The sequence below is a fragment of the Chamaea fasciata genome, unplaced genomic scaffold (assembly GCF_029207755.1).
Source record: "Chamaea fasciata isolate MVZ Bird 193981 ecotype frontalis unplaced genomic scaffold, bChaFas1.0.hap1 SCAF_3, whole genome shotgun sequence".
In the NCBI taxonomy this organism is placed as follows: domain Eukaryota; kingdom Metazoa; phylum Chordata; class Aves; order Passeriformes; family Sylviidae; genus Chamaea; species Chamaea fasciata.
Window position 1 is genome coordinate 17,509,122 of NW_027094088.1, and position 25,788 is coordinate 17,534,909.

The following is a 25,788-nucleotide window of genomic DNA, read 5'->3' on the forward strand; positions in this document are numbered from 1 at the left end:
GAGGTGCTCCTACCGTTCCTCTGTCTTTCCCTGTTACACTCCGGTGATGCACAAGGGTTAACTCCTGCTGTGCCTGCTCTGTTGGAGCTACAGAGCACACACCATATCAAGTGTATGTCTGAAAAAGTACATGGAAAACAAAACATTGCAATTGTTCAAAATGACCTTTTCCAGTTGCTAGAGCACCATGCTTTTCCATGAAGAGCGTTGCCAAATTTGCAGCTGACAGCAATCACAGCAAAGTGTGAGTGAACCTCAGGAAGAGAGAGAATTTCAGGACAAGGCACTGATGCAGGGTGGGGGAAGAAAGCGGGTACCTCTGAGTGGGTCTATTTGACAGGAAAACAAATCCACCCTCGAAAGAAAAAAAACCTTCCCTCAACCTTTTGTTATTCTACTGCTCACTCTGGTTCAGTACACAGACATGCCTGGAAGTACTGAAATGCAAAAGGGATGAAATGTTGGCCATGGTTTTTCTTTACTCAATTTCAACAGAATTAGTTTAATTTTGGGGTAACTGATATATTAATTCTCTCACCCCAGCCTTCACTGCCTGGAACTGACCAAATCATTTTGTTTCCTCCTTTGCATTCACTCTCTTCAAATATTTGCAGACAAGCAACCTGGCTAGCCTCTGTTTGGATTCCTTATCTCACCAGGTTTCATTCCTTAAAAATTCTCTCTTCCCTTCCCCACACCTTCTGTCTAAATTTACCTAGAGCTAGTCATCAAACATGGTCCTTGGCAAACAGAGTTACTGTTTACCCAGCTCTCAGGTGGACAGGGGTGGCTTTGCTGGGCAATCCCAGCCATTATATAGGATGACAGCAGAGAGCAGCTGTGCTCTATGGAAAATATTTCCTCCTTCACGTCCTAAACCTACAAAGGCAGCCACCATGCCAGGGAGGACACTGGTGAACCCCAGTGTCAGTACAAAAATGGGGTTGCTAGGATAGAAATTGAGTTTTTCTCCTACAAGAACAGCAACCACTGTTTCCTAAGGTGTATAAAGCTTTTTACACACAAGACTTTCTTTGTTTTCTGCCTGTAAACATTTTATATGCAGGAAACACCACCAGAAGACTGTACATATGATGGGTAATCTCATTAGCTGAGACAAGATCCTGTTTTTATAGATGGAGACGTTTTAGTGACTTCTGCCCAAGGTGACACTGGAGAGGGGTTAGCAGGGCTTACCAGCTTCCCTCCTACCTGGTGAAACAATTTCCTGATTTTGGCCTAGGTCATGCTCCTGGGTTGTATCCTTGTCCTCTGCAAGAGGCCAGCTCTAGCTCTGTCAACTTCACACCTCTTGTTGCTAGTAAATTAAACTGTAAATTCATACTGTTTTGAGAGTACCTAAGAGAGGGGTCTTTTTAAGAAAACTCATTGTTTAAGCCAGAAGTGGGTTAAATTTTCCCTAGCTTTAAAACTCCATGGCATCTCCACAGCCATGTAAGCTGTAGCAATAGATATCCAGCTCCAGGTTTTGTGGCTGCACAACCCTCCAACAGCATAGAGTGTGATTTCAGAAGGAGGAAAGGAGTTTTGAACCATCTTCACCTGGATTTTTAAAGGACTGATCCTTAAACCTCACTTTCAGCACACGGAGTGCGCACAGTCTCTTGACATCTGTTAGCAGGTGTGCCTGCAAAAAGTTCTCCCTGGCTTCTTGCTAAAAAAGAGTATTTTAAAAAGGGACAGCAAAAAAAAGCAAATACCATGGGAGTAGCAGCAGGCAGTGCCCATAATCCCAGCCGTGATGGCTGTGGCTCCCGCCCCTCTCCCCGGTACATATTTGCTCTCCCGGTGCCTCCTCCCTCCAGGGCTGCTGAAGCACTTGGGGCAGTCCTTGGCTCCACCCGAGCCTGCTGCCTGCCCACACTCACCTCCTCTCTTTGCCCCGAGAGCTGCAGCACACACTGGGAAGGTGGGCAGCATGTCCAGGGTCACGGCGAGACTGTGCCAAGAACGAGCAGCAGCGGATGGGCTCGGATCCAATGGGAATGCCATCAAGTATTTGAAACAGGACTATGAAGCCCTGAAGCAGCAGTGCCTGCAGACTGGCACACTGTTCAAGGATGAGGAGTTCCCAGCCTGTCCTTCTGCTCTGGGCTACCAGGACCTGGGACCATATTCCTACAAAACTCAGGGGATAGTCTGGAAGCGCCCCACGGTAAGAGTGCTCTGTAACTTCCTGTTTCACTGGCTTCAAATCTAACCAAAGCCCCGCTGAACGTGCAGATTAAATCACTGGTGAGCTTGAATATCCACTGCTCCTGTATGTCTTTTTTCCTAATTCTATCTTGGTTTGCTTCCATAGCAGAAGCAAGGTTGGAAGGGGGTGGGAAAAGGAATCATCATCTTCTAAGCCCATTATAAAGCAGGGAATCCTATAAATTCTTCATGGGTACCTGCTTCCTGGCAACCTGCTTTCTTCCTACCCATCCCAGCTCCAGAGAGCTACAAGTCTAGGGTGCAATCCAGAGGTGGATGCAGAAGCCTAACATATATCCACCCAGACCACAGGCCGTCCCAGGAGCCATTGACTATTATTTGTAACAGGACCCACACCAAGGCCTTATCACTGTGCCCCTCAGGAAATCAGGCTAATACCTAAATAAAACCCTCTGCCTCACTTCAAGCTGCCTGCAACTGTTAAATAGCAACTGACTGGAAATGTTATTTAAATACGTATATCCTAGAAATGGCCTGTGATTCTAAGAAGGTAATTTTCATCAGCAAAGATTAGATGATGAATTTTTTTAAGTCACAAAATCAGGACTTCAGAGATTTTTCTGCACTCTCATTTTTCAGTCCTTCATTTCTGTCCCCACTTCTCCTTAGTCATTTTGCAACATCAAGAAATATTAAAAAAAAAAAATAAAAAGAGGGATTTCTCTCCCCCCAAATCACTTACCTCCTTTCTGGAGGAAAGGAGAATGAGAAGAACAGAAAATTTCAAGGCTTCAAACTTTATTATTTTTTCATCTGAAAAGTGAGAAACAGAAACTTGCAGGTTTAGTAACACCTCACTCTGGCACGTGGATGTTACCTCAACAAATACCATGGATATGTGTCTTGGCTTTGCCTATCCTTGGAGAAGATCAGCCTTAGAAAACACATTAAATTAGACTTGGGTTTCTCACACAAGAACAATGTTGGGCCTTCTGCGGGCAGAGACACAGCCACAAGCATAGCAGGGTAAGGAAGAACTGAGGGCTGAGATCCAACAGGGTTAAATGTCCCACCCCTGCCTGCCAGAGACCAGCCCGTGGGACCCCTGAGGGGAAGCTCAGCTGTGTGAAAGCTGCATGTTGCACTTGGGAGTGGCTCAGGAAGGACAGGAGTCTGGGTGAGTAATAAGTCACATGCAGCTGACTGACACCAGGTGCAGCACTTTGGGGAGAGAAGAGAAAAAAATATGTAAACTCTTCTTCTGTGTGGTGGGTAACCTACTGCTGGACCCCTCTCCACTGGACAGAAGCAAAAAGATGTAGCTGATTCCTATTGGAGGGAAGATTCACAAACTGGCTCTTCATCATACACAAGAAGTCCTGGGTTCTCTCTGTTTCTTCATGGGATGCTCAGAGCTGAAAACTGCTGCTCTTGAGGAGAGCCAGTGACTGCCTAAACGGTCCTCAGCCCTGGCTGCCAAGTTAGGCTTCCTATAAACTGCTCCTTGCTGCCATCCAGCAGCTCATGGAAAATTCTCAGGAAAACAGAAAAGGCTTTTGTCTCTAGATAGACAATAATGACTTCCTAATATAGGCCATGAGTTGTTGGAGAGCTCGGAGCTGGGATAGGAGTGACAGTCATTGCCATAACCTACTTGGCTGGCCCCTAAGGACCAGAAGAAAGGAGGGTTGTTGCTAATAAAAACATTTGTGTGGTTGGCCTCCCAGGAAGCAGGGTCAGGGTGGGGGAACATCCTCCACGCTGTTGGCACTGGAAACTCAGCACAGTTCCAGTAGCACAGGCAGCAGTCACAGTAACCAACTCATTTGTGCTGCTTGAACCAAAATCTCAGCAAGATGAAATAAGATGTAAATGCTGAGGTGAATTTTCACCTCTGTCTCCATAGTAGCAAAAATTCTCAGTAGTATCACTGACAGTGCCTAGTAGTAAAGGGCATCAGGATTTGCCTCAAAAAAACCAACCAACCAAAAAAAACCCCCCAAAAACCCCAAACAAACAAAAAAAAAACCCCACAAAACCCCCACATGCAGATCTCAATTTAATAAAGAAATTTTGTCCTGGGACTGTGTTAATTAGACAGAAGAGAAAGGATATATTTTTAAAGGAATATTCAAAGTGTTTAATAGTTTTTCAAGGAAAAACAAGGAACAAGAGAAGGGAACTTTTCAGACCAGAAAGGGTGATACAAAATTTGAAATCGTGTCTTTTCAGGAGTTGTGTGCCAACCCTCAGTTTATAATCGGAGGAGCTACCCGAACAGATGTCTGCCAAGGAGAGCTGGGTATGTAAAGTGCTTCTGAATTTTGTTTAGGAAGAGGAAAAAGAAATGAAGCTTCATTTAAAAACACCTGATACATGGACCATTTTATTGGCTATCTGCCAGACACAGTATGGAGAGACAGAAACCCAAGAAGAGGGGTCACATACCAGCACTGCTGCCTGAGACAGGGTATATGTGGGCTTGTAAGAGCTTTGTCAAAACTGGAAGACACCAAACTGTCTCCTGGAGGAAGGAAGTAATTATGTGGAACAGAAAACTGGTTTGCTTTTGACCTCTTAAGACAGAGGAGGATGCCAGCCTACTCATGGGAGCACTTGCCCTGAGGCGAGAGTATGGGATTCATGCCCATGCCAGCAAGAGCAGCTCCAAAGGCTCTGGGGACAAAGGACATCAGGGAAGTTTTCTGCTGTAGCCTAGTCCTTAGGCTCTTTTGTTTGGGAGGCAGAGCAAGTTCCTGCCTCAGCTTCACACAAAACAAGTACACGAGAACCAAGGAACAGAGCAGGAACTGGTTTAGTAGAGGGGCTGGGTCTGTGATGTGCCATTTTGTGCCGATCAGTATGGTCCAAGCATGAGTTAGAAACAAGGACCTGGGCAGAAAGAAATGACCAGAGAATGTAAACTTTGTAACACCATCCGAAACAAACAAATCGTTCCAAGCCCTTCATGCTGAACTCTCCTTTCTGCTTCAACAGCATTCTTGTAGAGCTGTGAGCAGGGACAGGAGCAACCAGGGACCAGCCATACAGACAAAAAAAAGGCAGTGCTGCTCAGCTCCCTGAATCAGGGCCTGATGCAGGGAAGCATCTCTCAGGCAGCACTCATCCTCTCCCAGACATCCATCATAAAAACCTTCCTTACCCATTTTTCTGCAGTGCTTGCCTTTGACTAAACAGAGCTGCTGTGTAAGTGGCCAGAAGGGAGCTGTAAGGGGACTTTATTCCCTCTTGGAGTAGCTGCTGCAGCAGCTGCCTTCCCTGCCTGCCTCGCTGATAAGATCCAGCTGCAGAGGACAGCAGCAGCAAACCCTTGACTGCATAGAGAGGCGAGAAGGCTGAAACTCTTGTAATGAGAATTTGATAGATTAGACACAGAGAAATCAGCCTTTCTCCCTCCTGTGCTGCTAACTGCAGTGCTCCTGACCTCACTGGTCTTCCAGCACATCCATTGTGCAAATGAGATTGAAACAATTTCTGCAAGTCGTTGGCGATAAATAACACCAGTGCTGCTCCTGTAAACACAGCACTATTAAAGCAATTGCTAAAAAATTCCCTGGTGTGTGGGCCTGTACTCCAAATGCTAAAAATAAGATGCCCAATCATATACTTGCTCCAGGATATTTATTTGGTGGATGTTGGAAAAGAGTATGGGGAAATCACTTACTGTATTTCAGGAGAATGGCTCAAATAAGTAATAAAAGTGACATTTCTTGTCACCTCCTGTTTGGAAAGTTTCTAAATTGGCATAAAAAAAATTAAGAACATATACCTGAAGTAAAACCTCATTTTCCCAGACAGCTTACAAGCTATAGGACTGAAAAATATTACCTGTTCTTAAGCAAGAAGAGGCCAGTGCATTATTTGTGCTTAGCCTAGAAACTGAATACAAATACCCTGAGCCCTTTTCTGTTTCTGTCACCTGCTGAATGTTTCTGTGGAGTCCCAGTCCCTTTTGCTAAATGGGCTTTCATTAGAGATCAGTGCCAAAATCCACCACATAGTGGTAACAGCAGAACTGGACCCCAAAACCTCCTGGGGATCTGGGGATGGTGCCTTGCTCTGGGTTTTCCCAAGAGAGCTTTTGGTGGGCAGTAACCCAAAGGCTGGTCCTGAAAACTATCCCAAACCTAGAAGAAAAGCTCCAAAATCTGATTCTGCTATTATTAGGAGCTTGATTTTCTTTTTCTCCCTCTCTCTCTCTCTCTCACACACACACACACACACGCACCAAAAAAAAAAAAAAAAAAAACCACCCACAAAAAAAACCCCCAAAAACCCCCCAAAAACCAAAAAAAACCCAAAAAAGATAATCCAAGATAATCCAATTTGTTTCTGCAAGGCTGCTTATAATTGCTTCTACACACACTGACCCTTCACAAAAATAAACTGCAGGCATGGGACTCCCCTTCTAGTCTTCAGGTATTTGCTTTACATCCCTGAGGCATACTAAGCTTTTTTGGTATTGGATCCAATACCTTGAATATCAAAGTCCTTGTTACTAAAACCCTCGTGTAAAACACTTCCATTGAAACAGACCCTGATTACATATTTACATAAGCCACGTATGTGACTGGGTAACAGGTCCTTTAGGGAAATAGAGCCTATTTTTAATAATATTCTCTGGCATGTTTCTTTTCTTTTAAGAATAACACTGCAGGTCTGGGTTTTCATGAACAAAAGGAGCAAGAAAATCCAGAGTTGGTCTCACTCCATTAAACTTATTTCTTTGACAACAGCATAAGCTAGATGAATATCAGCTTGGGAAGTTTGATGGGGACTTGAAAGTCTTGAAATGTTTTAAACGTTCTTTGAACCATATCTTTTTGATAGCCTAGTAACAACTTGAAACGTAGTCACATAGTCTTAGTTATTAAAGGTGACTTATGAAATTTTCTTGCTGCTATCTGAATAAGTTAACCCGAGGACTGTTTGCAGAAGTTCTTAAGAAGTAAGTGGCAAAAAATTCAATTTAAATAATATAAAATGTACTGAAACCCCCTCAGTTTAATATTAGCTTTCCAGATCCACACTATTTATATTCATGAGCTGCCTTTTGTTCTGAACGCCCAGAGGCCACTCCAGGCACGGCAGTTCCCTGGGCCTGGGCTGGCAGCTGGAGGAGTTCCCCGAAGCCCAGGCAAATGCTCCAGTTCACACCAGCCCAGGAGCCCACCTCACATGTGCTTTGTGCATGCCTTGTCCTACAGGCAGATTTGGGGAGATTAGAGGTATCCTGGAAAACAAACCAAAGCCTGACAGCTCTGAGATAGATCTGATACCTGTTGAGGGAGCCTTTGAAGTGGTTGTAGGCAGGAGAGAAATTAATAGTACTGGGCTTGTTCACTTATTTTGCTGTAGACATTAATACATGGCCCTTCTGACATTCAATCCCATGGGCTCGGGGATATTGGAGATTCTGGTTCTAGCAAATATATCCCACTGGTATAAAAAATACATTCACCAACAACTCTGAGACCCCAAGGAGAAGAAAGCCTGTTCCTTTGCTGGATTCTCCTGTGCCTTTCCGTACAGAGCTGCAGAACAAAATTAATTTCCATAGAAAACCTCAGAAAATCTTTAGAAATCTCAGAGCAGAGGCAACCTGCACTGCCATAAATTATAAGCTAGTGGCTCAGTGCTTCCTTGTTGTCCGGTGTGACACACCAGGTACTTACAAGCTCTGAACAAGGGCTTCCAGCAGAGGCTAAAGCTGAGAGTCAGAGCTGTTTGGCAATCCAGGAAGCCACAGCACTGTGTTTGGATCCTTTCTGAACACCAGGCATTGCTGAAACAGCAATGAGCCAGAACAGTCAGGACAGAAATGCCTCTGTGTTGTCCAGTTGCATCCTAGAACCAGACACTTGGACTTTTGGCTGAAACTCACCATCTCTAGGTCAAAGGAGAGTTTAGATGCTCTGTGTCTAGACACTTTGATGGTAGCTAAACAGAAACTGAGCACAGCTCTGGAGCAACTGAAACTAATCAAATTTCTCATTTATTTTATGGCCTCTGCAAGTGGAGCATGCTTGGGTAAACATCATCAATACGGAGGAGTCGCTGAGCTGCTGGGTCACCAAGGATTCGTTATTCGCTGCAGCAATTTGATTATCTCTGTAAACCAGCAGCTGCCTGGGTAGCCCTGAGAACATGAGCCAGCTCAGGGCATCTGTGAGCAGCAAGGGATTCTATTTCAAGTGCACTAACAGTCAAAATAATTCTCCAAGATCACTCATGCAGGTGTGTGTGTGTATATATATATATATATATATATATATATACACACACATATATATATACATACATATACATACACACACACAGGAGATAGGCACAGCTAGGCTTCATGTTTACCCTTTCCACCACAAACTCAAGGTCAGGATTGCTTAAATTTAAAAACAAAAAGTTAAAAACCAAAATTTCAGTTTATTACCATTTCAAATTACTTCAGATCCAGAAATCAAGCTGGCTTCTTTACAGGACTTTCAGCAGCAGCAGTAAACACTGTAATTGGCACTTGTCTGGAACTTTTGTTCTTGAAACATGAGACTGAACAGAAGCAGTGATATGTGTCCATGAGTGATTTAGCCTTGCCGGGCTCATATTGAGAAGGCTTTTTAAAAAATAGTTATTTTTATAAGCTGAAAAACTTTAAACCCATATGGTGAGCAGAAATGGTTTTTGATATTGTCATTTTTCTCACTATGAGACTATTTGAAATACATTCTAATTAATTGGTCAGTTGGCCTCTTTTTCTCACCCTCAAAAAAATTATCTTTTTAGGAATGGAATAAAATAGTTTCCTCACAGTGTGGAAGATTACTTAGAGCCTGCAGCAGAACGGGAACAAGTTTGAGGGTCCTACATAAGGTGCCTTTCTGGGGAACTTGTGCTCTTGTGCTGTCCTGTGCACACAACCACAAACTAAACTCCAAAACTTGCTGCTGGCAAAATGATGATGAACTTTGAAAAAGGGAACAGGAAGTGTCAATATGTACTCTTTTAGAACTAGTCATATATTACCCAGTAGGGTTGAGAAGGCTTATTAATAGGCCAGGGTCCCATTATGGTGTACAAGAAGGTAAGAGGCCAACTGCACAGTTTAGGATTACCACAGAAACTCCTTGGTATGGACAGATTCTACATCCTCTGAAAGTAAGTATCAGAGGAGCTTAAATGTTGTTCATCTCTGCTATACAAAGATGCCCCCAAACCACCCACATTCAGACACACTTCCATTTTTATCAAGTTGCTGTGCAGCAACCAATTCTCAGCTGGTTCCTTTAGGTTGGCACAAGCTTGGTCAAAGATATTAGGCCCCAGGAAGTAAGGTTTGGAGATGGGGCTCTGCAGTGCTCGAGGGGGGCATGGCTGCTTTTAGGGCCAAGTTCACTGCAATTCTTCCAACATAATTCTTCCCAGGCCTGCTTTGGGCAGGCATGCCCTGAAATGCTTCCCTGGGAAGTCAGACTGCACTGGTGTGTTGGAGGCAGGCAGCAGCACCCACGTTGCTCACTCTCCCGAGCTCTAAGAAGTTAATTCATGCTGTGAGAAAGGCACCTTAAAGGATTTCACGCTGCATTTGGCATCCTCTGGTCTGAGATTCTGAAATTGTTTAGTTCTGAGGCGGGAAGTAAACAATATATTTAAGGAAACCCCCCTCATTTCACCAAATCTTCTGCCTGATTGTTCATCCAACACACACCATCCTCAGCAAAACTTGGAGTAGTTTCTCACTCACTGGCTTTAAAATCCTGGCCAGGATTTTAGGGGAAACTGTTCCAGATGTTGAACATTGGGAGACCATCAATTTGTCACTGCTGCAGGCCTTCTCTGGTCTCACAGGTTGGAGGGACACAACAGGAACACCAGGGACACCCACCTTGCCACCTTCTCCGAAATTATCTTCTGCACTTCACTGCGTGCCAGGGGCAGCTAGATCATCAGAAAAATGAGGATTTCAGTTCTGGCTTGATATGGCTTTTCATCTTCCTCCTCTGAAAATCCATTCCCCAGACTTATCACCATTATTTCTACCTCTTCAAGGAAATCAGAAATTATAACAGCTTAAGGCATATGCTGTACCAAGGAAAGCCTCAAAGAAATAGCTACAAAGCAGATCCAAGTGTTCTCAGTCTTGTTTTTTCTCTGCATCTACATTTCCTTCAGAGAGAATGTTCTTAAAGCCTTTTTCCCCACACCTTGTGCTCTTATAATTTTACCTATTTTATACATGAGTACCTAAGGCTGGGAGGAAACTTCCAGGCCAGCGAGTTAATCCCTCCTTGAGAAGGTTTTTCCTCATAGATGTTCTATAGTCTGAGGCTTCTGGACTTTCTGTTCTATATGCACAGCATCAACTTTTCCGTATTTCTATTTTAAAAGTCACAATCCTTTTATTTTATCTCCTTCTGTGCAAAGGAAATATTATCTTTCAACTAAGTGCTCTTGCTTCAAACAGCTTTTCTGCAAAGTAGCATTTAACCTGCCTCACACTTCCTCTTCAAACTTCACTTGTATAGGATGAGCAGGACAAATTTTTTTAACCTCTTCTCATAAAAAATGCAGGTGCATGGGGGAGAAACAGGCAATCCAATCATTTGTCTGCCCCCTTCCAGCTTAAATGCTCTTTTCTGAATGTGGCAGCCACGGTAAGGCAGAGAATCCTGAGGGAAGGCTCAAGCAGCACCCCACATACTAAGAATGGATTTTCCCTCCTCCTTAGAAAGGCCTGAATTGCCACAACAGGTGGCATGATATCATATTGCTGTCATATTGCATGTCTTGGGTTGGGACCCATGGTGTGATCAGCCAGCTCAGGTGGTTACAGGTCATCACACCAGGGACACTCCTTTATAGAGGTTTCTCAAAGCAGCTCACAGGAGCCATCTGGGTAGCAGCTCATAGAGGCCATCTCCCTGCGGGGTGCAGGCAGCAGAGAGGACCTGGCAAGGCCCTTCATCCTATTCTTACACTTGGATTCACCATGGCATTGAATCATAAATCCCAACTCAATATAAAAAGTTAACTGCTGCTCTAGGATGTTCAATCTTGCTGCAGATTAAATTCTTTCCTTGGTTTCTCAATTTGCTTATTTCCTCTGAAGCAAAAGCTGCGATGCCAATTCCTTCTGCAGAATATGCACCCGCCAAAGGAACTGTCTTGGCACAGATAATCCTCAGGGAACCAGGAAAATGTTAGTACCTTCAGAGCAGTTTTGTTTTGCTAGGCTTTCTGCACACCTCAGAAATAAAACAGAATCACAGAAGTTCCTCCTGCTGTTTGCAGTGTGCAAACACCGCGAGTCACCACATTTCCCAGGGGCACCACCTTTGGTGTGACAGAGCTTCTGCTTACCCAGCCTCCAATCCTCAATAAACAGGTAACCAACCCAGCAAACAGCTCCAGCTGCAAGGCTCACAACCTCCAAAGAGGGGTGGGCAAGCCCAGCCTTTCCAGAATAAGGAATGGGCCAAAGAAAGGACTCACCTACTCACAAAGATCCCAGGAGACTTCAGCTTCCATTAGAGCTGGGCAAATCTCTGGCAATAGCTCTAAGTTCAAGTTCAGACCTTCAAAGAAAGGGCTGAGGAGGAATAGAACCACAAATGTTCCTGCTATCCATTGAATCTTCTCCAAAAGATAGAAATGGAAGTCCCACCTTTCTTCTATCAACCCGCAGCTTTTACCCTCTCCTGGACATCTCCTAAGCCCTTGTCTGCCCCAGTTGTGGTGGCTTGAGTCTACTTAAAGTATCACAGGTCATTAACTCTGTCCTGCCCAGCCACACTTTGCAACCCACATACCTCAAATGCCTTCTTCTGGCTCTGTTCTTGATCTCCTGAGGGTACTAACAAGTAGAGGTAAAACAGCTTGTTTTCACAGCTTCATTACAAAATCAAAGAACAAACCGGACCATTGAAATTATTACTGTGGTCAGCCTCAGAGGCCCCAGGATACCTGTGTGGTGTGAGTGAGTGGAAAATGAGCAAAAGAGTGAAATAACAGAACAAGAATGGATTGCTGAACCAAGACTGAGTCTGGCATAGCTCTTACTGCTGGCATTTTAGTCCAAGTGAGAGCGTGACTTAATGGAGTTATTAATGAACTTTCCTGCCTTGTAATGTGTGTTTTTAGGTGATTGCTGGCTCCTAGCTGCCATTGCATCTCTCACTTTGAATCCAGATATTCTGTTCCGTGTTGTTCCCAAGGCTCAGTGTTTCCAGAAGGACTATGCTGGAATATTTCATTTTCAGGTACCTGTATGATTGGGGGATTGAAAATAAAAAAGGAAAATGATAGTATTTAACTAGAAGCTGCTTTGTTGTGATGGTTGTTTTGTTGTCGTTGTTTGAACACATGAAATAATCAACAGTTACAGTGTGTATGTGAAATTAATGGGGGAGAGAGAAAGAAAATAAGAACAGAGTTAAATAATGTTAAATGAGACCTGCTCACTAGTGAGGTTCTGCTGTCTGACAGCTGATGGGGCTCTGGGGAGTTACACAGATTTTGTGAAGTGAGCTGAACCATCAGGCTGCATGAGCCCAAACCAAGCCCTGTTGCTGCCAGCTATTGAGAGTGAATTCAGGGTGATGTGGTTCCTTCTCCTTGTTCCCTTTCACTCCCTGCTTTGCCTTCATTTCCTTGCCTATGGAGCCAGAGTGTTGGGATTTACCCAACCTGCTTTGGCTGGAGGTTGGGCTCAGGTGGCAGCAGTGTGGATTCACCCTGCTAAAGGAGCTGTTCTGGTGTGGACAGAAGTTTTAGAACCTATACCTAGCCCTTCCACCAGCTCACCTTTGAGTGTTATGGTGTGAATTATCATCTCTCCTTTCAGGAGTGCAGCAAATCCTGGAGTAAACATTTCTAACTTCGAGGCCAAAATTTGGCACTAGCAGTGCTTCACACATTTCCTAGTATTTTCAGAAAGGATTAACACTATTGAGTGCTTCACCTTTAGATGACCTCTCCTTACAGGCATTTTTACAGGCATATTGGTTTGGGGTTTTTTTTCCTTAAGGTTTGAGCCTTGAGCTAGTTCAGAGTATCCTACCTCTATGCTGGCTTTCTGAGCTGTCCACCATGTAAACTCAGTTTACGTGTTCAGATGGTGGTTTTGGTGCTATGTACAATAAGATGCTGTTAATATTTTCTATCAGCAAAATTTAATATAGCAATTAAATTTGATCCACAGAGCTGGGAGGAGTTTGTCTCTATTACAAAGGAGAAGAATCCAGCGTGGGAGTTAACCCTACAGTGGCTTATGCAGGGGGAAGTGGTGACAGGTGAAGGGGTAGGAGGTAGGCAGCGTGGAGCTATTTTGGGCACACCAGCCTCCATCATCTTTTCCTTTCTTCTTTCCCTCAGTTCTGGCAGTATGGGGAGTGGGTGGACGTGGTGGTGGACGACAGGCTGCCCACCAGGAACGGGAAGCTGCTCTTCGTGCACTCGGAGGAAGGCAATGAGTTCTGGAGCGCGCTGCTGGAGAAAGCCTACGCCAAGTATGGGGCTGGGCGGGAGCTGTGGCCCTGGCTGTGCCCCTGGTGGTGGCCCAGACCATGAGTGTCAGTCAGAACACCCTTCATTCTAAGGCAACCTCCCTCCAGCCTCCCTCTCACCCAGAATTTACAGTTACCTCTGGTCCATAAAGGATGTTGTCAACTGTATTTCAAGGGGCTTGAATTTTCTTGCCCCAGGTCACATTGATCATCAACCAAATTGGGAGACATTAAATGATAAAGCCTTCTTTCAGGTGGAGATGGACCCTTTTGTAGATCCTATCATTTCTCCCCCAGGTTGAATGGCTCTTACGAAGCTCTAGCAGGAGGGTCCACTGTGGAGGGCTTTGAGGATTTTACTGGAGGCATCTCTGAGTCCTATGAGCTGCGAAGGGCTCCTTCAAACCTGTACCAAATCATCCAGAAGGCCCTGAGAGCTGGGTCGCTGCTTGGCTGCTCCATTGATGTAAGAGGTTGACAAAGCTTTATTCTCCTTGCTCCTCTTACGGCTCTGGCCCACACTGTGACAAAAGCCCAGAACAATGTAGGATATAGGTACGAAGGTCTGATATAAGAGCAAACTGAATTAATGTGAGATCTTTATTGGTTTTGGTATCAGAAAATTTGGACAAAGTTCTAAATAACCAATGCACACCATGTCTCCCTATTTACACGACAGCATGTGATGAAACTCGGAGCTGTGAACAACCAACTGGTCTTCTGGAACTCCATCCTCTGAATATCTTTTCTCATTTAAATTTTTTGTAATTTCAGCTCCATGCACTCAACTGCCAGAGACAAACTCACTGAGACACTTCATTGTAGCCTGTAGTCTGATTCTGGCTTTGGTTTTCAGTCCTAAAAACTATTGACACCTGTAATATAAACACTCTCATATTACAGATGATGTTTGAACATGTCTTGGAAACTTCACACCTTTCGCATCCTGTTTCATTTTCTTGTTTTCATTGTGGCCTATAGAATTACCAGAGTTCCAGTTTTGGTGTACTGGATCTCGACTGAGACAGGCTAGAGCTAAGTTCGTGTGAACATGTCTTTGCAGGTAACTGGGTCTGTCACCTCAGCTGGGAACTGGATTTAGAATTAGATTTCATTGTACATTCTTGAATTTTTCTGTGCTTGGACTGCATACTAAGGGGCATGAAACTGCGGCTTTTGCTGTGGATCTCACCTTCATTTAATATACTTTGCATCAAGAATATTCGTATTCACTGTGCACACCACTTTGGATATCTTCCCCCATTTTAATTTGCTTATGAAAGCTCAGTTCATACACAATATATAATCATAAATGTGCATACTTTTATTGCTCCAGATAACTGCTACAGCTGAAATAGAAGCAATCACAAGTCTGAAGCTGGTAAAAGGACATGCATACTCCATCACTGGTGCAGAGGAGGTAAGCCAGCCTCTCTGGGGCCATCATGCCAACCAGCTTGGGGTTGCAACACTGCAGTGCCTTCAGCTTTCTGATGTCTTTCAGTGACCCACCATAAAAATGTTCCTAACTTTTACACATTCATACAGAAAAAGGAAGTACCTGTAGTACTCAGCCAGGTCAGAAGCTCTGTACAGGTAGTGCTGTGAAGCGCACTGTGCAGTCTGCCACTTGTATGGTACCAACAGGCTGAGGTACAAAGTGTAAAGGTGGGCCAAGCTGTTACCAAAATTCAGGGTACAGAAAGGAGGAGCAGTAGAGGAGGCAGCCATTTCCCACATGTTTATGTTGTGTGAGGTGGGAGTGAGCACTTTCCCAGTCAGAGCTGATGGGAAAAGAGTAAGAGCCTCTTTGATGAACTCTGCTGTGAGTCTCATCTTCAGAGTGAGCCCCAGGTGTTCCTGCTCCTCTGAAACTGGAATCATTACACAGGTGTCCATGCCAGATAACCTCCTTCCAACCTTGCTGTGTTGTGCAATGTTTTCTTCTTTTGAGGATGTAGATATTCTGCTGGTTTGTAGCTGATGATTTTCCTTGCAGGTTGCTGTCATTATATGAAATGGTGAGTGCTGCAGCTAATGGCTCACTTGGTGGCACAAGATAATGTAAAATAAGGGTGGAAGGCATCTAGGTATCTTTTAACTATTGCAAATTGTAATGGACTGCATCACTCAAGTAAAAATCATGTTTTATCCTATCTGAAAAGCAATTGCCCTCTGATGATTGGAATAATGGAAGTGCTCAGGCTCTGTTTGTTGTGGATCTTTTAGGTATATTACCGAGGACGGCCAGAGAAACTAGTGAGGCTTAGGAATCCCTGGGGTGAAGTAGAATGGACTGGATCTTGGAGTGATAAGTAGGTTTTTATATGCCCCTGCTTCTCCCTCTTTGGTGTATTTTGGAATCTATTAGAAATTAAATTGGGACAATGCAGTTAATACAATCACAAAGTGCATTTAGGAGAGATACTAAATCAGTTGGAATAAAACACTATTAATTTATTACCAAGGTTGGATATTGATCCATCCCTTCCAGCAGGCATTAATACCTGCCTCAGGCGGAGCTTTCTCATCAGAGGCAACAGCCCTTGGTTTAACTCTGAGCAGCCCAATGCAAACCATATCCATGTCATTTTGCAAGACAGTTTTTCTCAAATTGATCCTACCAATGGATCTTCATTTACTTTTATAAGTAAAATATACAAACCAGTACTGTTCCTGAGAGTTAAACCAGGGATAAAGGATTATACCTCTGCTTTGTCTCTGAGGTTGCTCAGCTCTAAATCACACCAGAATTTGGTACCTATCTGAGAATCTTGAAAAAGTGGGGATGCTGACTAAGATAAGGACACAAAAGCTTCAAAATCTCTCAGAAACTGTCTGGGCTTCAACTATCTTGGAATCTTGGGAGCCTGGTAGTGACAACACCACTTTTATTTTTATGTTTAGAATGACATAAATTTTACTGTCATTTGGACCACAATATATTTTTTCATGCAGCACTTTGAAATTTCACTTTCCTGTCCTGACTGACTGCAGTCTGGATGCTGATGTATCATAATTAAGGATAGAGATAACCTTACAATTAATTTTACTTTTATTAGAGCTGCTTTGCTCATCCCCAAGGTAAGGTGCCTCAGGAATGCACACATGCCATATCCTGGTTTTGTCACACCTGTTTTACCATGGGACAACCTTGCTGAGGCAGGTGCAGCGCTGCATTGTCACATGGGAGCAGATCAGAGCAGAATCCATCCTGAGCACATTAATATCAGAATGGCAAGGGAGCAATGCTGTTTTCTGCAGTAAATTTTCTGATTTCATCTTTTTGCTTTCCTGTTCTTTCATGACACCCAACAATGGAGGTTATATAATTTCCCTAGGGAAGATATCAGGCATCTCAATATATCTTAAAATGCAGAAGCTCTGACTGACTTTCAGGCTGAGAATTTCCTAATCCAGCCAGTCTGTTTGTACCTTCTGGCACCTGGCAGGGGAGATTCAATTCAAGGCCTATTTGTTGCAAATACTGTTGCAGTCTAATTCCAGCTCAGCACAGTCAGGTTGCAGGGTGTGCTGTCATTTGGAGGGGCACAAGATCTATTTGTTGAAGAAATATATACTCCTTTATCAGCCCAAGATAGAATCTAACTCAGATCTCCCTGTAGAATAAAATGCAACAGCTGAAGAGTGTGCTTCTGTGCTTTGTCTGCAGTGCTCCTGAGTGGAATTATGTTGATCCCAAACAAAAGCAGGCTCTGGATAAGCAAGTAGATGATGGAGAGTTTTGGTGAGAATTGTTCATTTATCTCTTTTGGATATTTTATGTACCTTAAGCAATCCTTTCAATTGGATGGAGAAAAACTGCCAGCACCAAGGGGGTTAATAATGACATGCATGCATTGTTAGCCTCTTATTTGTCTCCCTTCCTATTCAAATATTACCTTTTATTAGAGCTTGCATAACTCGGCACTTATCCAAAATATAGAGACCAGATGGTAATAAAATTAATGAGGTGGCAAGAATGAACCTCAGCTGCTCTACATTTTGAGGTTTGTTTTTTTGCTTAAATGCTACACACTAATGAAAAAGTTCAGATTACCAGCTTGGGAAGAGTCTGTTTACTCAGACCTAATAAAAACCCTGTCCTAACCCTGATCTGATTATATATGGATCAGTGCTGAGCTGATGTCACTCTGTCCTAGCCTGGAAAGATAAACGGCCACCGTCCTCCAGTGCAATCAGCTGCATGGGCCATCAGGCACTGGGAAATCAGAGCAGACCTCTGCTTCCAGCATGAAGCAATCAAGGTCTGTCACTCATGCAAACCTACCAGGAATGGTAAAAACAAACATCAATGATGGGACTGAAGCAAAACACCAAACTGAGACTGTTTTCCTACAGAGTGATGCTTTCCCAAGGGCCAACTCTTACTCCCTTTAAATGGGATCTCCTTACACATATTGTTTCGCCAGTTCCAGTGAATTTGTTTATGAAGCATGAGGGATTGCCCACTGTTGGGGATGACAGAAAATGCTTTGACTGAGTCCATAATGTGTAACAGCCATTGACAGAGGCTGTCTCCAGAAGATACAGCTCATTTAGGCAATGGGCAATTTTGTTTCCCAAAAACCAGTTCCAAGTTTCAGAATTGAATTAAATGCAGCTTTGGACAGCTCTGCTACACCAGTGTTTGCTGCCCCATTGGGAGAAGTGTCCAGCTGCAGCCACCTCATCTGTTGCAGGCTGATGGACTAACCTGGTCCCTTTGTGTGCCAGGATGGCATTTTCAGATTTCCAAAGGCAGTTTAGCCGCCTTGAGATCTGCAATTTGACTCCTGACACACTGACAAGCAATGAGGTCAACAAATGGGACCTGACCCTGTTCAATGGACAGTGGAGACGGGGTTCATCTGCTGGGGGCTGCCAGAACTACCAAGGTAAGGACCCAACCAAATGGGCCTTTGGTGAAATCCCAAACAAAACATTCAAATACTGCTTGTGAACTGGAGGGAAAAAAAGAGCTTGGAGGTGCCACAATTTCTGTGGGGTTTAGACAGTAAGCAAAAGCCTGGGAGTTTAAATGAAGATCTAATTCACACTTATTTCTTCGTGGGGGATTACTAGCTCACCAAGCAGTTAATTCGTGGCTATATTTTTTTTCTCTGTGTGCTTTTGCTGCTTACATGGCTTTTGCTACTGGCTGGAGTAATCCTCTCAAGGATTGGGTAGGCCAGGAAAGTCACAGTTCAGTGGCACTGTTATTTCCAATTTGTTTTCAGGTTAGACCTCTGGAGAGGCTGTCTGGCATTTCATCCTCTTGCAACAATAACAGCCTCAGCCAAGGACATTTCCTGGAGACAAATGACTGGCTGGAATTAACAGTATCAGCTCCTCCCTGTTGGTCATTAGTCCCAGGAAATACCCTGGTGCTTTGATTTTCCATAGCTGCAATTGATGTTCAGCGTAGCTATGAAAACATAAACCCATATAACTCAATGGAAAGAACTGAAAATTCCAGGCAAAAGTCCTTCCAGGGAGATATCCTCTGTAGGTCTAGTGACAGCCATCTTGGCTGCAATGACAGCAAAGCCTCCTCCTTCTTGTCTCCTGTTGGGAATTCCTAGCAACATACTGGACCAATCCCCAGTTTAGAATCCGGTTGGATGAAGCAGATGATGACCACGCAGGGGGTTTGAACGAGCCATGCTGTACTATTCTGGTGGGCTTGATGCAGAAGAATCGCAGGAGGCAGAAGAGAATGGGAGAAGGTCTGCTTAGTATTGGCTATTCACTCTATCAGGTAAAGTTTGTTCCTGATTTTAAAGACTTTATTCTTTGTCCTGTTTAGCTGGAAAAAAATTAGCAGCGTGCTGCATCTTGGCATTCAGCACTGCACTTAAATAAGATCTAGATTTTGCAAAATGATTCAATTACTTATCTAATTTCTTCCTGACCCCCATAATATGGGAAGACTCAGATAAATTGAGACTCCGTTTTCTTCCACTTCAACAGGATGGCAGTGTAAATTATTGAGCCAGTAATTTAGTAACAGTCTCATTGAGAACCTTCTTTTACATAATCTGAATGGGGGCAGGCCTGGGGTGCCTGGCAATTCCAGGTAAGTGTTTCTGATTGCAGCCTATCATTAGTCCTCAGTAGTCACTTTCTTTTTTGTTATTATTTGTCCCTTGTATTTCAAACTTTTTTTGATCTGTCGTCTGCCATATGCTACTGTTCTGGTTCAGTAAATCTGGGGCTTTGTTTTCCCTAGTTTTCCCAGTGCTGCTAAAAATATAATGTAAGGAAAAAACCTACAGTGTAACCTCTAATTTCAGTGCTGTGATGGGAGAGAAGCAAATGTAAAAATTTCCAACCAATATCATCATTACCGATATCATATGTGAGGAAAAGCAATTAAATGTTGTGTAGACTCCACTGGGTGATCATTAGCCAGCACAGGTGGAGCAGATGGGAATGGCTGACTTTTGCTAATAGATCTTGTGTGGGATGGCTTGAAATTATGGGAGGTTTTCCCTAGTCCCCAAGTGCCTGCATGCACACATGGCTCTCACTGAGCACATTTCTGAGTTGCCTTCTCTGTGGTACCAAGCACTCTTACCTATCAGAATCCCAAATTTGTGTGTTGTGGATGTCTGTCTGCTCCCATCACTGGGTACAACACCGGAGAACTTCTTGTGCTTTACATCTATTCCATCCCATCTGTGTCCTCTGCAGCCTTACCCACAGTAGGCTAGACTTGGTGACTCTTAAGTCACTTAAGTGGCTTTTAAGGTGTTAATTTCTTGGAAAACCCTGGCTGCTAAGTCACCTCAGGTAGGCACCCAGTTATGATCCCAGCTCCTTGGATCACGCACCATAGTGGATTTACTTCATCACAGCTGATGCTACGGCTGGAGAGCTCCAGCTGGGACTGCAGAGATGATGACCTAAAGCAGATCTCTCTGCAGAGGAAGGTGAAAAGGTGTGTGTTCAAGTCTGTCTACCTGCCCTGCAGAACTTCTGTAAGTCATGTAGCTGCCTGCTGACAGCAACTGTATGTCCATCACCCAGCTCCTTCCCTTCCAGAGTACTGGGTACAGGCAACAACACCTGAGGTCTCAAGGGGCCACTCAGGCTCCAGAAATGTTGTGTGAGTGATATTTTAAAAGCTCTTTTGGGATTTGGGAGGACACTCTCTTTGGCTCTCACTGGAGCCCACTCTCTCAAGGCAACTCATTGCTTTTGGAAAATTTGCCTTAGATTTGGATGTACAAGTTAACATAGTAATTCAGTTAATTCAGGAAGGGCCAAATATTGGAACTCGCTACTTGTTATAGTTGCCTTACAATAATCTCATCATCCCCAGGCTGACAGCTAGCGACAGCAACTTTACATTTTCATCATATTCAGTAACAGTAGACTAGTGGAGTTTGGGTCTGCTGTAATAAACACTTTGGTTTTGGTTAGCAAAGTAGGACTACCTTCTTGTCTTTCCTGACTGAACGTTTAAAGACTTACTCAAATTTTTCCAACCAACAGTATCATTCACAACACCACATCAGGGGAAAAGCAATTCAATATGCTATGGAATTCTCTGGATGAATATTCAGTTTTTCCTTTGGAACAGCTCTAGGAAAAGACAGAATTTCCTGTGTGTCTGATACTATTATATGTGGTTGTATATGATTTTTTTTTTCCCAAAAGTGTCTGAAGGAGGCTTTATCTGAACTTTTTTCCCTCCTGCCAGGTGCAGGTATATGGCAGCACTTTAACATTGTCTCTTTCCCTTCCTTCCAGATTCCTCAGGAGGTATGTAGTCTCTGCTGAAGAGTTCCAGCCTCCACATGGCCACCTCCTCTTGCACTGGAGAATTTAGCTGCCACAATGATTCTTCCTTTCTAATGATATCTCTTCTGGAGAGCTTTGCCCTTGAATCACTGGACCAATGTCTCAAGTTCTGAATAATCATATTCAAGGGACTGGGACGCAAGGATTTATTACAGATGTCTGACTCCCCATCTTGATCTCATTTATACTTGCTGAAATTTGGCTTCCAGGAAGTTTGTACAATTCTGCCAGAGGTCAAAATTTGTCTGTTTGGTTCAGGTGAAGGCAGAACGGGATCTCTGCATTCTCAAACTGAGAAAATGTAGCTAATATTGTTCAGAAGAAATGCCAAGCTCTGTGGATCCGTTCCTTTTACAGTTCTGACCTGGGACTTGTGGTAATGAACAAGCCCTGCTCAACCTTCCCTAATCCCCCTAGACGTCAATACTGAGGCAAAGAGACTTTTCATTGCTGGAGAAAGAGACCCCAGGGGTGTCTGGCAGTAGGAATAGCCTATACTCATTACTGAGGTCCAGCAGCCTGTACTGCCAATTTTTCCTTGGCTTTTCAGCCCTTTTCCTCTCTCAGTAAATGAATGTGTGGCCATGTAGCAATTAACTGTGTTCTTTTAGCAGCCTTGCAAATGCAAGTGGAAAATGAACTTTATATATTGGGGAAGGTATGGATCTGTCTTCTTAACCTTTGTAGTCCCACTTAGCTTGATATTGAGCAAGGGGGAAGGATGGGGCTGTTGAATAAATACCAAATTCAATCTTATCTCAGAACAAAAGAGGGAAAACCCATATATTTTTCTACAGTTCACTACAGAAAACCTGAATGACTATACAATGCTTGGTAGGATTTTTGTGTGCTCTGGTCTTCGACAGAAAGAAACCTTATCCCTAAATGATGTTTCCCATCCTGCATCAGCCACACAGCATTTTTTGGTTTCACTGAATCATACTTTTTGAAAGACATTTTTGTGGAGCAAAAGTCATGAATAGGAGTTTTATAGCAGGGATGTTGTTCTTACACTACTGTTCCTTCTTATGTCAGTGTTTTGTTTTATGAACTGTGCAATGTTTCACTTCCTAAAGAGTATACTGGTATTAGGGAAAATTTAAGTACTGTTTTCTACAAAATCCAAATGAATATCCTTAGTATTACTAATAGAAGTTGGGTAAATCAACTAATGTGGCCCCAAAAGGCTCACCCTTGTGACTACTGCTTTATTCTGTTTACTATTCTTTTCTGTCTATTTAAAGAAATCAGAGACTACAATTCCCATGCAATTAGAAGATTTTTTCCATACCATAAATTACTCAAAAATATTCTGAAAATTAGATTTGTCCACAAGCTGCCTATGAAAGCGAAAAATGCTCGATGCATGGAAAATTTACAGTGTAGTAATTTGATCAGATATGACCGCACATTATGATACTTTTATTTATTTTACGGTACCAAGTGTAAAAAGGCATGGGAAAAGATAATCTTTATAGAAGAAGGCTCTTGCCCCTTCTAATCATCTGCCTGTTTCCCATGATAGAACCCTGGTGATTTTCTTTTGTGCCATCCCTCACGGATTTATTATTTTATGCAAAGAAAAGCTCGAGATGGCTTTGAAGCGCTGAAATTGAAATCGGGTGTCTGTCTTACCAGTGAGCTGCCAAAGGGTTTCTAACAAAAAAACACATTCTCCACAGCTGGAAAGCGGCACAGATGTGCATGCAGGCCGTGCTTTCTTTGCAAGGCACCAGCCAGCAGCCCGGACTGACCCCTATGTGAACCTGCGCGAGGTCTCCAGCCGCATGACGCTGCCCCGGGGACAGTACCTCATTGTGCCCTCCACCTTTGAGCCCTACAAGAATGGGGAGTTCTGCCTGAGAGTTTTTGCTGAGAAACAGGCTAAATCACAGTGAGTACCTTCCCTGAAACCCCCTGCTTCTGCTGGGGGGGCATGCAAAGGAGAAGGTCACATGTTGCACCCACACCCTGGGTTTGATCTTTCGTCTTAACCAGCAAAATAGGCCCATTTCCACAACCCATCTTTTCCACAGTCTACCATAGTGACCACAAATCCATGGCAGATGGTTCTTCAGAATCATCATCTTCAGATGGCTCATCAGAGGTGTCCACTTAGTACTCAGCTGGGAACAAGATCCCCCAGCTCTGCGAAAGAGAAGTTCCCACAGGGTTTGAGATTACGATGATGATGTGATGGTTTTTAAAAGGGTTGTATCAATAGCATCCATTGGATGAAAAAACAGGGGTCTGGATGGAAGACAAGAACAGCAAGGCTGCATTTCCCATGGGAAATATCTTCGAAGAGTTGGGGCAGGCAGAGGTGGGATGCAGAGCATGGGAAGCAGGAAGCTTGAGGGCTTGTTTTGTTCATTTATTAACACCTTATGGTTAAGCAGCTTTTTTTTTCTCCTAATTATTTTAAAGGTAAGACTTCAACGTAGACTCATAATTTCTGGTTGTTTCATATTTTTCTTTTTTTTTTCCTTAGGGTGATGGGTGATGAGGTGTCTGCAAAGCCATATGAGGTTAGATGCCCTAACTGGGCAGAGTTTTCCTTCATAATGTGGAAATAAAAGGGGCAAGATTTTTATTTCTCACCTGAGCTGGGATTACAGAATGTTTTTGTGCTGAGGAGAAATATTTTTGCCCATGGGGATTTTTTACATATATCCATGTCTTAGTTTCACATTCATTTTTGTGTACCTGGGCCATGTGGCATAGAAACTTCACCCTTGTAGGCCAAGCTGGAACACATTCAATTGTCCTTACCTCCAGCATGGGTAAGAGAAGGTGGAGGGGGCACATTTCCATAGAAGCAAGTAGTCTTCCTGAACCCTGGGAGAAGCTGCAAAAGGCTTCCAAGGAGCTGCTGGATTGCTCTGGCCAAATGCAACAACATTTTCACTATTTTCTAAAACTATCTTGGTAACAGAAGAAAACTTTCCCATCAGCCTTAGGAAGTATTTGCTTTCAAACTAAGCCAGCCCCTGGCTGGTTGTGACTTAAGTAGTGCCCCTGTTTTGCCATTACTGCCCAGCACATGCTCATTTTCTGTTGCTGTAAATAAACCCCTGTCCAGCATCTTTACAATATCCACAGGTCACTTTCTAGAACCATCTTGTTAACCACTCTCTTGGCCATCCCTTTCCTCTAGCCTCATGTTGATAACAAAGATATAGATGATGAGTTCAAGACTCTATTCCAAAAGCTCTCTGGAGAGGTAAGTGGATTAGAGTGAACAAAAAAGACCGAGACCTCTCTGTTAGGATTATACAAATATTTGACTTGCCAATTCCTTTTACTGTCTGTTCAAAAAACCGAGTATTTCTCCCCTTTTATTAACTCACAGCTTCAGTTCAGTTTCTTTTACAATAGAGAAGATTTTCTACATTGTTCCTCTTATTGGTGCAAAATGTAATTTTTCCCCCCTTGATAATTCAAGGCAGGGAATAACTTTGAAAATAGGGGTGATAGGAGCGAGGACTGTGAAAATATTATCCCAGGGTGAAATAAATTACCTGTGGAGTTATCATATAATTCTGACAATTGCTTGGCTGGCCAATTCCTTCCTTTTTGTTTAGCCCCAGGAATAGGAAAACTGTTGGCTGGGCTTTTTCTCTACTTAATGTATTTGAAAAACAGTATCTACAAAGCCCCACTGTGTTTGCCTGTGGCTGTCATGTCAACTTTCCTTTTAATGAACAGGTGGCCACTGCTACTGGAGAGGGAAAACATCTTTTTAGGAAGACCTTTCTGAGTTTTGAGAGGGCAATTTTAGAATTATTTGGTTGTAGTTTCCACAGACCCTGAAAATCTCAAATGTTTTCCTGAACTTTTTTTTCAGTCAAACCTTTTAAAAAGGTGACATTTAATTGGTCATGTCACTGTAGCACCTAACAAACCACTTATTTCCTGGCTGAATGTCTAGGAAATACAATTTAAGATCTTCTTCCTCTGAGATATGAGGGTAAATGTGAAGGGTTAGAAAAAAATTAAGGGTTTACATGCCTTAGATTTAGAAAGAAAATAGTCTCTGGATGTCTGATAGCAAATCAATAGAGCTTGTTTCAAATAATTTTTGTATTAACACCTACACAATATTTTGTTTTCTGTCCAGGACTGTGAAGTGACTGCAACTGAACTTCAAAGGATCCTAAACAGAGTTTTAGCAAAGAGTAAGTGTCATTATGTACTTCCCTTTGGATGGAGCTGTGAATGGGGTCTGTGCTAACAAAACCCAGCTCTGTCAGCTAGGAGTGATGAAAAACTGAGTTTGTGT

General features: G+C 43.3%; 1 protein-coding gene across 1 annotated transcript in view; it reads left to right on the forward strand.

Annotated features, from left to right (window-relative positions):
• Nucleotides 1-1,935: 1,935 nt before the first annotated feature.
• The window catches only part of LOC136286531 (calpain-8-like), a 29,772-nt gene continuing 5,919 nt past the window's right edge, over nucleotides 1,936-25,788 (forward strand). The window contains exons 1-15 of the mRNA XM_066178197.1: nucleotides 1,936-2,176; nucleotides 4,411-4,480; nucleotides 12,334-12,452; nucleotides 13,567-13,700; nucleotides 13,995-14,163; nucleotides 15,034-15,117; nucleotides 15,927-16,012; nucleotides 17,371-17,445; nucleotides 18,435-18,595; nucleotides 19,283-19,458; nucleotides 21,456-21,467; nucleotides 23,189-23,400; nucleotides 23,998-24,034; nucleotides 24,664-24,729; nucleotides 25,627-25,684. Of these exons, the coding sequence (XP_066034294.1) occupies nucleotides 1,940-2,176; nucleotides 4,411-4,480; nucleotides 12,334-12,452; nucleotides 13,567-13,700; nucleotides 13,995-14,163; nucleotides 15,034-15,117; nucleotides 15,927-16,012; nucleotides 17,371-17,445; nucleotides 18,435-18,595; nucleotides 19,283-19,458; nucleotides 21,456-21,467; nucleotides 23,189-23,400; nucleotides 23,998-24,034; nucleotides 24,664-24,729; nucleotides 25,627-25,684 (1,696 nt within the window). The 5' untranslated portion in view covers nucleotides 1,936-1,939. The remainder of the gene's footprint in view (nucleotides 2,177-4,410; nucleotides 4,481-12,333; nucleotides 12,453-13,566; nucleotides 13,701-13,994; nucleotides 14,164-15,033; nucleotides 15,118-15,926; nucleotides 16,013-17,370; nucleotides 17,446-18,434; nucleotides 18,596-19,282; nucleotides 19,459-21,455; nucleotides 21,468-23,188; nucleotides 23,401-23,997; nucleotides 24,035-24,663; nucleotides 24,730-25,626; nucleotides 25,685-25,788) is intronic.